General features: G+C 43.9%; 2 protein-coding genes across 7 annotated transcripts in view; one reads left to right on the top strand and one right to left on the bottom strand.

The window, feature by feature from the left end:
• TTF1 (transcription termination factor 1) overlaps positions 1-3570 on the bottom strand; it is a 43890-nt gene extending 40320 nt beyond the window's left edge. For 2 of the 6 annotated variants that reach the window (XR_010322977.1, XM_064291269.1), the window contains exons 1-2: positions 3181-3570; positions 180-277 (exon numbers count right to left, since the gene is read on the bottom strand). The gene's annotated coding sequence lies outside the window, so the exon portion shown is untranslated. The other 4 variants (XM_023544792.2, XM_064291270.1, XM_064291271.1 and 1 more) reach the window with 4 other exon arrangements.
• Positions 3571-6039: 2469 nt separating this feature from the next.
• Positions 6040-18305, top strand: part of CFAP77 (cilia and flagella associated protein 77) — a 169251-nt gene continuing 156985 nt past the window's right edge. Inside the window, exon 1 of the mRNA XM_010587547.3 lies at positions 6040-6243. Coding sequence (XP_010585849.2) covers positions 6040-6243 — 204 coding nt within the window. The remainder of the gene's footprint in view (positions 6244-18305) is intronic.

Here is an 18305-nt window from a genome sequence, read left to right as displayed (position 1 = left end):
AATTCCACCTATTCCTTCTAATATGTTCTAATGCGGCTATTAGCAAATTTTAAATTACACATGTGGCTTGCATTCTGTTTCTCTGGACTGCACATGCTGCTCTGAACAGCTCACTCTCCCACTCTTCTTTTTGGTAGGGAGGTACCTTTAACAATCGGCCTACAAAAGGAGAACCTTACCTTTTAGTTGCTTTTGCCAGGTTGAAGCTCCTAGGTTTGCTGCTTGGGGTTTCTTATTCAATTCAACTTGTGTGAGGTTCAAAAGCTATACCTGCAAACTAGAGAAGCAATTGGGTCTTTTTTAAAAAAGTGGTTTTTAAGAGTCATCTCATTTTCATTGACTTCCATGTCCACCGGGATCCAATCCCCTGACCTCCTCTTATCTAACGACTTTCTCCTTCACGCCAGATCTGCCAACTACTTCTATCCTGTCCTTAATCAGAACTGCCCTGACTCCATAACTTTTTTTTAAATTTTTATTTATTTTGCTTTAAGTGAAAGTTTACAAACCAAGTCAGTCTCTCATACAAAAACTTATACACACCTTGCTATATACTCCTAGTTATTCTCCCTCCAAGGAGACAGCACACTCCTTCCCTCCACTCTCTATTTTCATGTCCATTCGGCCAGCTTCTAACTCCCTCTGCCCTCTCATCTCCTCTCCAGACAGGAGCTGCCCACATAGTCTCATGTGTCTACTTGATCCAAGAAGCTCAGTCTTCACCAGTACCATTTTCTATCCCATAGTCCAGTCCAATTCGTCTGAAGAATTGGCTTTGAGAATGGTTCCTGTCTTGGGCTAACAGAAGGTCTGGGGGCCACGACCTCTGAGGTCCTTCTAGTCTCAGTCAGACCATTAAGTCTGGTCTTTTTACAAGAATTTGTAACTCTGTAACTATTAATGAAAACATTCAACAACTGAACTCAGGAATCTCTTTGGCTTGCCTATGCAGCTACTACGGCGTTTTTTACACACATCAGAACCTTCCAGCTCACCCATCTTGTCCCTTACTATATCCATCAGTCACCTGCTGTGTTCACTTCGTTCATATTCACCTTAGATTCTATGGTTCATCACACTGACTACTTGTCTCAACATTTTAAGTCCCTGCCTCTCTGTCCTTTCAATGTATAGCCAGGCAAAGCCTCAATCCTGGCTGAATCCAATAATTGGGTTCCATAAAAATGAGGACTTTGTCAGTCTTATTCATTAATGAAGGCCCAGCATCTAGCATAGTGCCTGGCTCATAGGAGGAGTTCAATACTGTAAATACTTTTTGAATGAATAAAAAAACTCACAACTGGGCAGATGGTCACCATTATAAACACTTGGTTCCCACCTAAAACTGGGACATGAACACAACCCAGCAAACTATGTCTCTCTAGATCTTTACTGTTCAATACAGTAATCACTAGCCATATGTGGCTACTGAGCACTTGAAATGTGGCCAGTCCAAATTATGATATGCTCTAAGTGTAAAATACTTATCAGATTTTGGAGACTTAGAACAAAGAAGGTAAGATATCTCATTAGTAATATTTGTACATCAATTTCACCTTGAAATAATAGTTTGGATAGTAGGTTAAATAAAATACATTATTAATTCCACCTGTTCCTGTTCCTTTTAATGCGTTTTAATGTGGCTACTAGTAAATTTTAAATTACACTTGTGGCTTTCATTCTGTTTCTTTGGACTGTGCATGCTGCTCTACAGAGCTCACCCTCCCACTCTTCTTTTTTAAAGCGTGGTCCCCAGACCAGCAGCAACTGCAACAACTGGGAGTTTGCTAGAAATGCAAAAAGGACCCCATTCAGATCCTAAGCAATCAAAATCTGCCTTTTATCAAGCTCCCCAGCTGATTTGTCTGCCCATTAAATTTTGAGAAGCTGCCCTAGTCATCAACTGCTGTGAATATTTTCTATCCATATATCTATTTATTGTGGTAGTCTCTCATTCTTCTTGAAATAATTATTCGAAACCTCCTCCACTCTCAACTTTTAAATTCCTTTCTTCTCTCTCATTGCTGAGATAAACTTGTCCACTATCTCGCATTCTTACACACATTAGACAAGAAATATGTTAACTTCCAAATCTAATACAACTGCGTGCATTTCCCTGTCCCCTTTCCCTCTTGCCACCAGAAAAGAAGTGTTCCTTCTCCTGTCAAATGCCATTTCCTCCATGTGTGTGCTGGATCCCAACCTCCTCCTGCATTCTCAGAGAGGTTGCAATCCATCAGGTATCCTATCTCAGCTTCTCCTCTCTGCATTGGCTCCCTTCTATTTACACTTCAACAATCTTTAGTTTTTTTAACTTAAAAAAAAAAAAAAAAAGGAACCATTCCCTTACCTTTAGGTTCTATCTAGCTATTCTCTTTTCTCCCCCTCACAAAATTTTTATAAGAGAAAAACTGCTCTCTCTATTCCTCACCTTCCATCCCCTTTTTTTCCTACTTCCTTGTAGCTCCCATCCCACTACTTTCACTGAGACTGCTCAGGTCAAACCATTAAATTCAATAGCCCCTTTTCGGGCCCATCTTCAGAGCCTCTAAATAGCAATAAGCAGAGCAGATGACTACTTTAAATATTCTTTTACCTTCCATTAGTTTCTTTTTCTTTTTAAAATACCTCTCAAGCTTTTCCCTCTGATCCCTTGAGTCCAGTACAACTTTATATAAATTAGGCAACCACGTCCCACTAAAAACTTTTTATTCTTCCCCTGTTCTTAAGATAAAATCTTTACACACTTACAAGGTCCTTCATGATGGTGTCTGGCCCGTGCCTATCTTTCCACCTCTCATTTCTCTCTGAGGTTTGGACACCCTGTCTTCTTTCAGTTCCTAGGATACATTATGTTCTTTTTCATTTCAGAGACTTTGCAAAAGCAGTTCCTTCTGCTAGAAATGCTCTTCCTCCACTCACCTTCCCGCACTTTAGGTTGTCTAAGTTTGAAAATCACTTCCTCAAGAAGGTCTTCTCTGTTGCGCTTTAACATGGGTCACGTCTCCCTGTTTACAGTGCTTCTCGGCAATCCAGCTCCTTCCCTACAGCGTTTACGATATGACCGGCGTCCTTAAGGGCAGGGATCATGTCTGTCTTGCCTGCAGCGTATTCCCCCAGAAACTAGTACAGCGCTCAACACACACACGCAGAGAAAGAAAAACACTTATCCCCACTTACCGCTTCCCGCTCTGCAGCGCACATGCGCAAGCCTGGTCTCGGATTCTCTCACAATCTTTAGGGTACAACAGAGAGCCTACCCTATTCTGGGGTGTGCAGTTAGAAGGATTTAACCTGACGTCCAACTCTCGATCCTGTTATTCCCAAAGACCCGAGTCTCAGTTCCCATGTGTTCAGGCCTGGAGAGGCAGCTGAGGAGACAGAGGCGCCAATCCCAACCCTGGAGACCTCAGGCCAAAGAAGGGTTCCGGCAATGAAGACAACTATCATCCACTACTCGATCTACAATGCGCATTTCTTTTTTAACCGAAAGGATTAATAAAAGCGCTCACAACCTACCGGCCGAAGCTCCCGCCATCTTTCTCCCAACCCGGAAGCACTACCATAGTGGAAGCGGAAGTAGTCCCGGGCCGCTGTCCCGCCTTGGCGTCACGCTGCCATAGTAACACAGGTGGTGCGCTGGGCTACAACATGACGCATGCGTAGTTACCTGCCCATGTTCGTAGCGTGCTTGGGGTGAGGTGGCATAGTTCCATTGCCTTACTAATTCATGCATGCATTCAGTTTATTCAACAAATGTTTGCTGAGCTCCTTCTATAGTTCAGGAGTGAACAATGTGGTGAGGTCCCTAACCTGGGGAAAACAGATAACAAATTAACCAAGATAATTTTGGATTATCCTGTGAGAAAAATGAAACAGGGTGATGTGATGGAGCGTGACTGGGGACAGATGGAAGGGAAGACCCTTTGAGAAGTGACATAACCACATCGGCAATAAGAGAAGGGAATCAGTCTATTTAATATGAGTTTTGTCATTCATCTTCTGTTGTAGGTTTAAAAAAAAGATATTTTTAGCCTCATTTTTTTTTTTTCGGATGAGGAAACTGAGGCTTAGGTAACATTTCCAAGGTGACTTACATGGCCCAACCAGGATTCAAACCTGTACCCTTTCTACGACTCCACTATCCTGTCCCTTGCTGCACCAGCCTGACTTCATCTGTGTGAGCTGCCAAGTGGCTTTGATCAAAAACTGCACTCTATACATTTCTCTGGAAGTCTGGACGTGAAGCAGGCTGGAGAAGCCGTGAGCACACAGGCATCACCACACAGGAGCTACTCCACGCCTCGGACCAATCGGAGGCCCTATTTTTAGTCCGTCTGGTCTGTAAACGGGGGGTGGGTGTTGACCACTTTTGATATGTAAGGCCTGGAAGTTCAGGTTTGGCTTTGGCGCAGCTTGCTCTGTGGTAAACCTACAAACCCAGAAACTTATGTAGGTGGATATTTGCACACATAAGGAAGATGATAACGGTGGATGAATGAACCTATAAAAGACTGGAACCAGAAGGAAGCTTAGAGATCATCATCCAGTCTAGTGTGTTCCAAAAACACTGTGCCAATCACCTGGGAAGCTTTTTAAAAAATGCAGATTCCCAACTTTTTGTTGTACCACCTTAAAATACTTGAACAATATGATGACATTGTAGTTAAGTACAAGAATGTCCTTGTTCTTGGTAGGTACATGCTGAAGTATTTAAAGTCAAATATGATCTTGTCTGCAGGTATTTTCAAATGATTCATTTTAAGAGACAATTCAGAGGTAAAGTAAATGTGGCAAGTGTTAAAAAAAAAAGACTGGTGAATTTAAGTTAAATCTATACGAATTTTAATTTACTATTGTTTCAACTTTTCTGTTGGTTTGAAGTTTTTCAAAATAAAAAGTTTAGGGGGAAAACCAAAATCCAAACCAAACTCATTGCCACAGAGTCAATGCTCACTCATAGCAACCCAACAGGACAGAGTAGAGCTGCCTCATGTTTCCAAGGAGCAGCTGGTGGACTTAAACTGCCAACCTTTTGGTTAGCAGCCAAACGCTTAACCCACTGCACCACCAGGGCCAGTTGGGGGAAGAAGAATTTTTTAAAATCAGATTTCCGGGTTCCATTTTCAGATTATTGTGGTTCAGTGAGTCTGGGGTGCATCCTGTGAGTCTCTGTTTTTCTGCCTCTCTCCCCCCATCCTGTTGCGCGAAGTTGGAAACCATTAATCTAGTCTAACTCTAGACTTCCTACCCATTTCAAGGGAGAAAAAACTGAGGCTCGAGAGGGTGACTAGTTCGAGATCATCCAGTGGACTAGTGGCAACATCAGGCCTGGAATGCAGTCTTGTATTTCATCATGAAAACTTTTTTACTATACCCTAGGTGTGTGCAGTGGGGAGTGAGGGGGTGTGCGGGGCAGAGGTGGGGAGGAGCGAGGAATAGGGTGGAAAGAAAGAAGGTATCTTTGACTTGAAGGTCAAGCTCCGTTGATTTAACACAACCCAGTGGTGATGCTTCTTTTTTTTTCCCCCGTGCCTATTTTGCAGTTCAAACCTACCAGGCGCTCCTTGGAAACCCTATGGGGCAGTTCTACTCTGTCCTACAGGGTTGTTATGAGTTGGGACGGACTCCACCGCAACGGGTTTTTTTTAAAAGTAGTCTAAGCAGGCCCACATTTGTGGCCACCAGTAGGTTCCTGACGGAAAACGACTGGCCCAGCCCGGGCGCCGTTGGCGTCCCGTTGTCACGGAGACAGACCATTCCATCCTTCCTCAAGGGGCGGCCTTGATTTTGTCTGTTTTCCCAATTGTCAGCGCAGGGCCCAGAAGCCGCTCTGAGAAGCCGAAGCGATTCAAGTTGTGCTTCAGAGGTCCTCGTAAGAAGGGGGCAGCGCGGGGCAGGTGTGTCCCGCTCGGGACGGAACCCGGGGTCCCCCGTCCACCCTGGGGTCCAGGTGGCACGGCCCGGGACAAGCGGCGGCACCCGCGGAGCGAGCGCGCGGGACTCAGCCCGCAGACCGACTCCCCGGCGACCCCCAGGATGCCAGAGGCCAAGACCGCCTGCCTGGAAGTCGCGCAATGGAAGAAGAAGCAGCAGCCGCAGCAGCCGGCGCGCCGCACGGCCAGCCAGATCTGCCCGCCCCCGCGGCGGCCCCTGACCGTGGCCGACATTCGGCCCGGCATGGAGAACGAGAGGCTGGGGGTCGTCAGGGATTCCATGTTTCAGAATCCGCTCATCGTCAAGGTGAGCCACCCCGACTCCCACCTCCCTTTCGCAGTCCCCCCTCACGGGCACACGAGCTGCCGGGGGCTTTCACCCGCCGAGCCCGGGACCCTCGCCGACCCCTGGTGGGATCGCAGCGTTGGGAGCCGCAGCTGTGGTGCCGACCTGGACTCCGGTGCGGTCACGGGCATGTCGCGTCGCCTCTCTGAGCCTGGGTTTTCGCATCCTGGAAGTGGGATGATAGACAGTACACACTACCATCGAGTCGTTTCCGATTCATAACAGCACCCATTAAAAAGGGAGATTGGGAAGATTGAATAGGAAAGCCCCTGCGGGACCCTTGCGCAGGGCCGGACGCGTGGTAAGCCTGCAATATTGGCTGCTGTTATTTCCCCAGGAGCCGGCTAGTGAACTCACAGGTGGCTGACAGGTCGCATACACCCAGTGTACGTCCTTCCTCACATCTGCCAACCCTCTTAGGGTGCAGACCACCGCTTGCCTCTTCATTTTTCCTTGCACGCTGGGATAACCACGCAGCAAGTGTTTCTGAATCTCTCCTGAAAGTATCGCTTCACAAGTTAGCTTCTGCTCAAACATGCGCATCTAAATCACAACGTAAGAAAAGAGAGAGGAAAGCAGGAATCACTGTCCTAAGAGACCCCGCAGCGGGAGGGAGCTGCAGTTTCTAAATAGATCACCTCTCCCTTGACCTGCATGCTCCCACACTTTGGAGTCTCCTTCCCCTCCTGGTGATTCACCCCAAACTCCTAGGGACTGTGCACATGTGGCACCTCCACACCTTCCCCAGGTCACAGGAAGAGCCTAGCTGTGGTTTGGCGGGATTGTTAGGGAGCCGGTCATGGAGCAGACTATCTTATGCCACTGGAGGGCAGTATGCCTTTAAAAATGTGAGCAGTTAGCTTCCTAGGTAGGGCCTGTAACCAAGGATTCGGCAACAATTATTTATCCGAGCCCAGGCCCTGATTAAAGTTCTGAGGATTGTTGTTTTCGTTGTTAGTTTTGGGTTTTGGCACAGGGAGCCTGAACTTTTTAACACTGTGCTAGAATCCCCAGAATTAACTTGCTTCTAGGAAACACTGACTCTCTGTCTTCCCCAAGCTAAGTCATTGCAGGGGCAGGAGAATGCTGCACAGGCAAGCTGGACCTTGAGCAAGCACCTTGGGGAAGCTTGCTATCACGCTCCAGAGCCTTCCATCTAATATGCCTCCTTCCTTAGCCCCCCCCCCCCCAAAGTGGAACAAGGTCCTTCCTTCACTTATTTCTAGGTGGAAAGAGCCATTCTCAGCAGACAGATGAAACAGATGAGGCTCACCATTTTGGGATTAAAGGGGAGAATCAAGTCTACCACTTCTGATTAGCTGCTTTAATGTTAGGTCATTGCTTTTACTTCAGTAGCTACTCATGGGCAGCTACTCATTTTATATTAAATGTAAGATGAAGGATGTTATGAAGTTATTATCCATAATGAATTGGTAGTGTGGAATCCCTGGGTGGGACAAATGGTTGATGCACTCTTCTAATTGAAAGGTTGGAGATTCAAGTCCACCCAGAGGCACCTCAGAAGAAAGGCCTGGTGGTCTGCTTCTGAAAAATCAACCACTGAAACCCTATGGAGCAATTCTACTCTGACACAAGTGGGTGGCAGTGAGTTGGAATTGACAACCGGTTAACTGGATGCTCACCCTGAGCGATATAAAAATCCCGCCCCCCCCTTTTCTTCTTACTCCTCAGATTCTCTGCCCACCCGCATCCTTACTCTCCCCCCTTCTGCTATATCAAGAACAACATTTGGCCTTTGGATGGCACTAGATGAACAGCTTCCAGGGCAAATTTGATACCGGGTGCCTGAACCCGAACCTAGGGTTGGAAATGTACAGGAGATGAGTGACCCTTGGCTGGGATTTTGTCTTCAGGCCGTGAGATGCTGAGCAGGGCTGCCCTGGGCAGTGGTGAAGCAGCCAGAGCACCTGGCTGCTACGAGCAAGCGCTCTCTGGAACCTGGGATTCTCTTCTCCTGTCGGGGCCAGCTAGGGGGCAGCCTTTCCCTGCTCATTTCTTTCCTTGGGTTCTTGATGGGCCACAAGGTACCTACGTTAGTTTGAAGCAGTTGAAATTGTGTCCACATCTCATTTATTTACCACCTCTGTAAGATTTTCTAGCCTTGTTATCAAAACCTGACCTAAATAAAAGTTTGCGGGGAATTCGAGAGTGAAAAGAAATCTTGGCGGTTACAATTTTCAAACCCAATTTTACATAAGAAGACAGTGAAGCTCTCTCTGGTGGGCTTTTTGCTCTAGATTCTGACAGAATGCGGGTTAGAAGCTAAGTTCTCGGACTTCTAGCCTAGCATATTTTTACTACTCCAAACAGCTTCCTATATTTAAAAAAATTTTTGAATTATGAAAAAACGTTGGGCTTTTGGTTTTAAGGGAGAAAATTGGAAGTATTCAGGGTTGAGAAACCTTTTTTTTATTAAATCTTTTTTTTATATGTTACTGAAATTTCTATTGGATTTTTTCTTTATGGCACCTCCGTTTTGCAAGCCAGAGTTTCGGACCCGGGGTTAGCACGTACCTCCTCCTTCTGTGTGACAGAAGCTGGGGGTGCCCTCTGCCTTGGGTGTCTTTATGAGGATTATTGGAACTGAAGTGTATTTTGGTTTTGTCTGTGCAAGTTTGAGCCTGAAGGTGTGCATCTATACTGGAAGACTATAGCATCTTAGAAATAGTCATTTATTCTACAGTATTGGGGGGCTGTTGCTTGGTTTGTTTTCTCTAGTGAATAGGATCAGCATTTTTTCATTTAAAATGCAGAAACACTGACTGAAAAAACCCAACGCTGCTATTTCACACCCATGGAATTTAACAGGACGTATTTCTATACACATCAGTTATTCAAGAAAGTGTCTGCAAGATGCCACAGTAACCAAGTGAAGTGGAAAACTCAGACAACCACACAGGTATTTTATCCACAAATGCTCAACAGCCATTTGCCTCATTTAAAACCAAACCAACTGGTTATTTAATGGAACTGATTGAATCAACTTGGTGTTCTATGTGGCCACAAAGAGACGTGGATGGTTATGTTAATATTTTTCCATTAGATAGGGCTTTTACCCTATTTATAAAGTGATGTGCAGTTGGCCAGTTTTTCCTTCAAAAGTAACTCTCTGGGAAGAATAAAATTAAATAGAGAAAGAACCAAGCTTCTCTTTGCTTGATTCTCATTTCCCCAGAATTCTGTGACTCAACATAGAATCCTGCTACAGTGGCTTTCAAGCCTCCTTCATAGAACCTGTCAGGGGTGCACCTTTCCTGCCATCAGAGCTCAGCTGATATCCTGTCAATACAATTACAGGGAGAGACTGCTTGGTTTGCTCCACTGACAACCTTGACTCTTCTGTCGCCCTGGAGAGGCAGGCTGTGTACAGGGGTGGAATTGATTGAATTGATTGAGTACCCTTAGAAAGTGCAAATGATCATGGCACCCGATTTTTTCATAATTTATTACTGACTTTGTTTTTCTGTGGGGGTTTATGTCACAAATAAGAACTGCATGCATTTGTAAAACAGAGTCATAGGATCCCAGCACTTGGGAGCTGGAAGGAGGCGTACAGACACATCTAGTTCAAATCTTTTTTTTTTTTTTTTTTTGAGGCATTAAGGCCCAGAAAGGGGGAGAGACTTGCCTCAGGTACTACGCTGACCTGGTGGCAGAGGTGGATGAGAGTCAGGCCTCTTGACTTCCAGCCTCATGTTCAATTGACCACAACACACCATTCGTTAATTAATTACAACCAGATTGGTTATGTCCTTTACAGCAGGCAGTCAGAAAATGTTCACGAGTAAATCTGATTCCAATATCATTTCACTCAGCATTCCTTACAAAGTAAGCTCTGCTAACATCTTGGGGCTCATTGACAGCCAAGAAATATTTGTTGATTGTTTACTAAATGCCTAATACCATCCTAAACTCTCTTGGGGGGTCAGAGAAACAAGTTTAGAACACAGCCCTTGCCCACAAGGAATTAACTATTTAGCTGGGAGATGTGATACATACATATAGCTCAGCACATATATACAGATATATAACTTAATAACCCGTTGCCGTGGAGTCAATTATGACTCATAGTGTCCCTGTAGGACATAGTAGAATTGTGTCATAGGGTTTCCAAGGAGCGGCTGGTGGATTTGAACTGCTGACCTTTTGGTTAGCAGGCAAGCTCTTAACTACTGTGCCACCAGGGCTCTCTATATAGCTTAGCACATATTTAAAAAAACCCACTGCCATCGAGTCAATTCCAACTCTTGGTGACCCCATAGGGTTTCCAAGGCTGTAAATCTCCACAAAAACAGACTGCAACGTTATTCTCCTGAGAAGCTGCTGGTAGTTTCGAATGATAGACCTTTCAGTTAGCAGTAGAGCACTTTGACCAGTGTGCCACCAGGGCTCCTTTAGCATATATATATATATATACATATACATATACATAAAACTTAGCACATGTATACACATGTATATGTGTAGATGTATATAGATATATAGATAGATATACATAGATATATGTATACATACTTATATATATAGCTTAGCACAGTGCCTGTCAGGGAATGTTAGCTCTTATTATTACACACGGAAACCCTGGTGGCATAGTGGTTAAGTGCTACAGCTGCTAACCAAACAGCCGGCAGTTCGAATCTACTAGGCTCTCCTTGGAAACCCTATACGGCGGTTCTACTCTGTTCTATAGAGTTGCTATGAGTTGGAATCAACTCAATGGCAGTGGGTTTGGTTTTTTTGGTTTTATTGTTGCACACACACACACACACACGATGTCATGGATCACCCCCTGTAAGTAAGTGAACTGCACTACCTAGAGAGGTTAGGGTTTTTCAGGAGGGAGCCCTGGGAAGGATTTGGGGAAGGCTTAATTTTTTTTTTTTTTTTTTATGAAGGAATAGACCTGAAATTGGACCTTGAAGGGTGAAGAGGCAGATTCAAATCTGGAGTGAAGAAATTGGAGGGGAAAAAAAAAATCCAGTCCTCTGGGGCCGAATGATTCCACTGTACTTAACTTTTGAGTCAATGCCGACTCATAGTGACCCTATAGCTCAGAGGAGAACTGCCCCATAGGGTTTCAGACCTGGGGAGCTGCCGACCTTTTGGGTTAGTAACTGAGCTCTTTTAACCACTGCGCCACCAAGACTCCTGCCACTCTCCTTATCTCCTAAGTATTTTTAGGTTTTCACTACAGCTTGAGTTCTAGAGTACAAGTCTCAGCAACGCTGCAAGGATCATTATCATTACCATTATGCGGAAGCATTTATTTAGAGCCAGTGTCTTCAAATTGGACGCTCTACAAAATTAGGCAACCACACCATGCCCACTAATAGCTTAACATTTCTAATAAATATTGATGCCAGTGAACATAAACATGTAGATAAAGACAAATGCAAAGAAGGCAGGCAGACAAACACACAGTTGTACAAATATCTCAGCATGGGTCAGTACTTTTATTACATTTGAGTAAAATGTGAAAATGTTATTTCAGCATTATCTGTTGACGATTATATACCTCTGATTGCGCAAATCCTTTTATACTCAATTACAACGTAATAGGAGAAAATAAAACGTTAGGAGGGGGTTAAAAATGAGCTGTCCATCCTAATGGCCCAATCTCAGCTGACCAGTGGGTAAGTTTCGTGTTTCTATGGCAAGCTGTGGGTTTATCTATAGTTGCAACTCTCTCTCTCTATCCTTTTTTCTTTTTCTTCCTTTCAAATCAAAACCTCCCTCTTCCTGGTGCCCAGCCACATCCTTCAGTGAGCAGGAGCCAAAGCCCCATGACAATTTCAGAAAGCCAGAGTTGCTCCCTCGCCTGCCCAGCTTTTCAGCCCACCCCAGGGGCAGCCGCTTCAACAGAGGAGCCGGCTTCCTCTTTGTCCTTCCTAGAAAGGGGTGGTTTGGCTTTGAAGCATTAATGAAGATAAGATCTCGACATTTGGGTTCCTCCCACAGAACTCCAGCTACCTTCTGATTACAGGGTTCTCAGAATACCCTGCAGCGCTGTGGGAAGCCTTGTTCCTCCAGGAAATATTCTGAAGACTGAGTGAACTAGTCAGTGGCTGCTTCCAGCTCCTTCCAGAGCAATCCAGGCTCAATCGTGGTTCCATTGTATAATTTAGGCTGCTTTCTCCTGATTGGAAAGACAAAATTTTCTTGATTTACAACTGGCCCTGCAGACAAAATTTCAAGACTCTATAATTCTACTGGAGTGGTTTTAAAACTGTTCTGTGGTCTCCAGAAGCATGAGAGGTTTCACAAATGTCTGATTCAAATTGCTTTTCAAGAAAATGCGTTTAAATAATACAACAAAAGTTCAACACCATTAAATGTATTCTATGCCAAATGTTGACACTGGAGACCACCAGTGTGTTAGTTGTTTTCAGGTGAACCAGCGCCCTAAGCATTGATAATCTGTGGTACCCCCTCCTCTGCTTACTTACACCTTAAAAAAAACAAAAACTTACACCTTAGAACGGGAAATTGAAACTTTTCATGTTAGGTAAATATTAATATTTCTAGTATTTTTGGATGTTTGCTATTTTAGGATTATATTAATTACCCATGTTAGTATTACATTAAACGTGTAACTAGGCTGCGTCTGCATGTAAGCCAAACATTTTTTTTTATAATTTTTATTGTGCTTTAAGTGAAAGTTTACAAACCAAGTCAGTCTCTCACATAAAAACTTATATACACCTTGCTACATACTCCCAATTACTCTCCCACGAATGAGACAGCCTGCTCCCTCCTTCCACTCTCTCTTTTCGTGTCCATTTCACCAGGTTCTAACCCCCTCTACCCTCTCATCTCCCCTCCAGGCAGGAGATGCCAACATAGTAAGCCAAACATATTTTAAAGTTACAAATATTATTGTTGATGAAACTTAGAACATAACTCTGCACATACAGGTTATACAGTTAAAAAATAAGTTGATTGAATTCATTGCAATTGTCGACTTATTCAAGTTCTTTTGCTTTCGCACATCACCTGGGACTGGAGTTTTTTGGTTATTTACCAGAATGTGCGCAAGAGCATATTCTTATGTTTGTATCATGTGAAAGAGCATTGCCGGCCCTCCTGCCTGGAGTTGCTGGAGCAGCAGATGTGGATGTACAAGCCGGTTCTCTAAAAATGGATCAGAGACCCATTATCTATTAATATAATCTGTCCTTGCCCAGCAACCACTCATGTTGGATCCAGTTGCATATTGGGTGAATGTAGCAACTAGACTCGACAGCCCACCCCCACTTCTTGTTTATTAGAAAGAAAAAGTATATGCCCAAGAGACCTACAGAGATAAGGAGTTTCAATTACACGGGAAAGGACCATAGGAGATAAATGTCAATGAAGGTGTTGAAGTAGTAGGGGCCTCGTAGCTTAGACGACCTTGCGTGTGGGTACCCTTGTGACCCTGTGTGAACTTTGTTTTCATCTGGCACATTCTCACACACTGGAGCTGGTATCAGTTTCATTTCGTGCCCTGCCAGTTCCCTTCCACTGCAGCACTTGCTTTTTCTTGTGTCCTGTCTGCTTCGCATTTATGGGTCTTTGCTTTGGACAACAGGTACCCCTGTTTTGTTAATGCCCTAAGCATGTGCTTACTTTGCTTATTGGGTAATCCATCCCTGAGGTGAACTAGTTTAGGGAAGTTAGTTCTGCGTTTGTGTTTGAACCACCTGTTAGCTTGTCACAGGCCAAGAAGATTGTAACCAAGCATGAGTCTTGCTGGACTTTCAGGCTGGGGTGAATCCAAGGTCCCTGGAAACTGGGCTTAATTAAACCTCAGACCTACCAGCTTGGCTTTTGCTTCTGCCTCTGGGCCCTCTGGTTGGCTGGGCAAAAACAAGCAATGGCACAACACAGTCATGATGGTAGGGTGTCTTGATTGGTTTTAGTGTATATGGTATTGGGTGTTTCTCGTGCAACTTTTGTATTTATAAAAAAATGCAAGCATTTCTTCATCGTTGGTAATGATTCAACTTTAAATAAAACTGTCCCTTGCCTCTTCTTTCAAGATTCTGAATCATTAAACTGTTGTTAAACATGATTCTAGGCTGCAGCTAATGTTTTCACACACACACACACATACACACACACAGAAATAAGTTGGTTGTTCAGGCAGATATAAAACCGTAGTTGCTTCACTGGCAAAAAAGGCCAGTGTAGAAGTTTAGCCCACAGGCTTTGGAGTCAGGTATATCTGAGTGTGAGCTCTGTTTTGCTGTTTGCTGTGCCACCTATCAGGTTACTTACTCTTTGAGCCTCAGTTTCCTTGCTATAAAATGGGTTGATAATAGATAACACCTGGCCCATGGGAGAGTTGTGAGGATTCAATGAGGTGCCCAGGACACAGGAAGGCACACAATAAGTAGACACTTTTGTTATTATCCATCATCTTGATTCCAAATTTTTATATTCCTCAAAATAACCTCAGTGTTCTCATCAATTGATTTTAAGAAAATATTATAAAATAATTTTTTAATGATACATATCCATCTAATGCTTACTTTTTCCCCCTCTTTTGCTTTCTCAATGAAAAATGCTGTCACCTATCCCCTCTTAAAGTTCCTGCAACTCTGTGCCCTGGAGCAGATGGGAGTGCCTTGGTGAAGGGAGAAAATTATCCACTTCTAGTTCCCCTCCTATGCTTACTTGTGAGGATTCTTGGGCAAGTGGCTTAATTTCTGAGCTTCAGTTTCCTCATCTATAAAGTGTGAGCATTGATACCAACTTTGCCTACTTCTCAGCATTGTAATGAAGACTAATGTTAAAAACGACACTATATTATGTAACAGATGATGACATTCTGGAACTAGATTGTTGGTTCTCAATTGGGGGCAATTTTGTCCCCTAAGGAACATATGGCAATGTCTGGAGGCATTTTTGGATGTTTCGAGTGAGGAGGGGTGCTACCAGCATCTAGTGGGTAGAGGCTAGGGATGTGATTAAATATTCTACAGCGCACAGGACAATCCCCTGCAGCAAAGAATCATCCGGCCCCAAGTGTCAGCAGTGAGAAACCCTAAAGTGGAAGACAGAAACGTGTGGGAAATTAGTTTTTCTTTATGGTCCATGATCTCTTGAAAACCTGATACAAAGATTATACAGATGAGGCCGTTTGGTTTTAATTGCTTCTGTATCCATTGTTTGCTTCTGGTTACCTTCCTCAAATATATTTTATGGCTATTTTAAATGTGCTTTTATGAATCAGTTTTTTCCCCTTAGTGATGTAGGTTGTGTAAGTTTGCTAAATTTTGTCTGAGCCTTGTCTATCTTCAGCCTCGCCCATCTTAAAAAAAATAGTTAAAAAAAAATAAAAAAGAATTTCTAGCAATACATGCAGCGTGGCTCAATAATTCATTAGATAAATGAATTAGCATAGGGGCTGGTTTGTTGAGTGATCACTGACCAGCGTACTAGTTTTGTTTCCTCAGCCCACCAACCTGATAGGGTTTTGTTTGGTTTTCCCTCAGCATGACTAATCTAAGATTTAAAACAGAAATGATTTGGTACACCAGAAATTAAACTCACAGTGGGCCAAGGCCCCATTCTGGATCTTTTGCTCTCATTGTAACGCTAAATACAACGTTTCAAGGAAGTAAACAAATGCACTTTATAAAGAAAAGAGCTGTACTCTCCACCCAGTAATTTAAATGCGTCAAGGTTTGGTCAAGAAACTGATTGACACGGGTCAATGAGCAGAAAGGTCAACACAAGTAGCATACAGGATGGAGGTGGCCCACCAAAGGGATTGTAGAAAACACATAATGAGCCCAAAAGAGGGATTTTTGATCTTTTATATGAACCAAACAATACATATTAGGGAGACCAATGAACCCCGAAGCGTACAAGGTAAATTTCTTTGTGTGGATCAAAATCTTTTGTGCTTGCCCAGTAGAATGAAAGTGGAGGCTCAGAAGCTCTTTGATTTCAAGGTACAGAGTTAATGAAAGGCCACACCACTGCTGGGTTGCTGGCCATTTGTAACCATTAGCATAGCATCCAAGCCTTGAGGCTGATTCAGAGAGAAAGCCCGAGTTAGCCTTAGCCGCAACTCGCAACTCGGATGCCTCAGCCTCCCACAAAGATGGGGGCATCAAAGAAGACATTGAGAGAGGTGACCTTTTGGCCATGATGTTTTTGTTGAGGGAATTAGAAAATTTGCTGGCAGTTTTGTTAGGCAATAAAGCCACTCAAAAATCAAACCTGTTGCTGTCGAGTCAATTTCGACTCATAGCAACCCTATAGGACAAAGTAGAACTGCCCCATAGGGTTTCCAGGTAGCAGCTGGTGGATTCAAACTGCCGACCCTTTGGTTATCAGCCTGCATATAGGCTTTACCCTCAAAGAACTGACGACCTACTAAGCAGAAACAGGCATTGTCTTTTTTGCCTAGTGCAGCTGTAACAGAAATGCCACAAGTGGATGACTTTAACAAAAAGAAATTTATTTTCTCACAATCTAGTAGGCTAAAAGTTCAAATTCAGGGCATCAGCTCCAGGGGAAGGCTTCTTTCTCTGTTGGCTCTGGAGGAAGGTCCTTCTCATCAATCTTCCCCTGGACGAAGAGCTTCTCAGGTGCAGGGACCTAGAGTCCAAAGGACACAGTCTGCTCCCAGTGCTTCTTTCTTGGTGGTATGAGGTCCCCAACTCTCTGCTTGCTTTCCTTTTATCTCTTACATGATAAAAGGTGGGAAAACCTGGTGGCGTAGTGTTTAAGTGCTACGGCTGCTAACCAAAGGGTCGGCAGTTCAAAGACAGCACTGGGCTTTGGGTTTTATGATAAAAGGTGGTGCAGGCCACACCCCAGGGAAATTCCCTTTACATTGGATCAGGGATCTGACCTGAGCAAGGGTGTTACATCCCACCCTACTCCTCTTTAACCACAGGCGGAGATTATGATTTATAACACACAGGAAAATCATAAAATGGAGGACAACCACACAATATTGGAAATCATGGCCTAAACAAATTGACACATATTTTGGGGGCGGGGGCGGGGGACACAATTCAGTCCGTGACAGGCATGAATAAAAATAAACTAAGTGGTACAGATGTGGTGACAGCCATTTGGATGCAGTCTTCACCCAGCAGTGAGGGCAGACCCACCTTTGTGAGCTGAGGCAAAGGAAGGTCTCATAGACTAGACAGCTTGAGCTGAATCTTGACACAAAGATTAATAAATGTATGCAGGGGCTGGAGAGGCAGGGGCAGAGGTGGATCCAGGTTTAGTATGGCTTGAAGCTAATACAATTTTGGAATCTGGTAGAGTCTTCCTTTTTAGAAAAAAAAATTTTTTTTAATCTACCAGATTTAATCTGGTAGATTCCTCCTTTTTATACACACACACACACACACATACATATGTAGGAAACCCTGGTGGCATAGTAGTTCAGTGCTATGACTGCGAACCAAAAGATGGGCAGTTCAAATCTACCAGGTGCTCCTTGGAAACTCTATGGGGCAGTTCTACTCTGTTCTACAGGGTCGCTATGAGTCAGAACCAACTCAATGGCAGTGGGTTTGATTTGGTTTATATATATACGTACATATATCTCACAACATTTGCCAATTGAAATTTTTCAGGTGTACAAGTTGGTGACATTAGATTAATCATGTTGTGCAACCATCACCCATGAATGAAACTAAGTCCAAGGCCTTGGAAGAGGCCCATGCAAGTGGGGGGCCCTGAAGCTGAACCTTCATTAACTTCAGGGTAAATCAGCTTTTGGCTGAGGGAGAAAAAGCTTTTCAGGAAAAGGGATAGTATGGCTGGTGAGATACAAGGGGAAATACACTATATTACTGGATTTAAAAGTCTTTGGTTTTTCTCCATGCTACATGTCATTCATTCATTTAGTAAGTACTGAACACTTCCCTTGAGCCAGGCACACCAGGTGTTAGGACCACTGTGATGAGCTCACTGTCTACTGCACACTCCTGTTGGCTCTGAAACCTTGAATGAGTCCTGGATGTCTCTGAGCCTTGATTCCCACA

Source organism: Loxodonta africana, chromosome 9, assembly GCF_030014295.1.
Source record: "Loxodonta africana isolate mLoxAfr1 chromosome 9, mLoxAfr1.hap2, whole genome shotgun sequence".
Taxonomy (NCBI): domain Eukaryota; kingdom Metazoa; phylum Chordata; class Mammalia; order Proboscidea; family Elephantidae; genus Loxodonta; species Loxodonta africana.
This window is presented reverse-complemented; position numbering and strand designations above follow the sequence as displayed.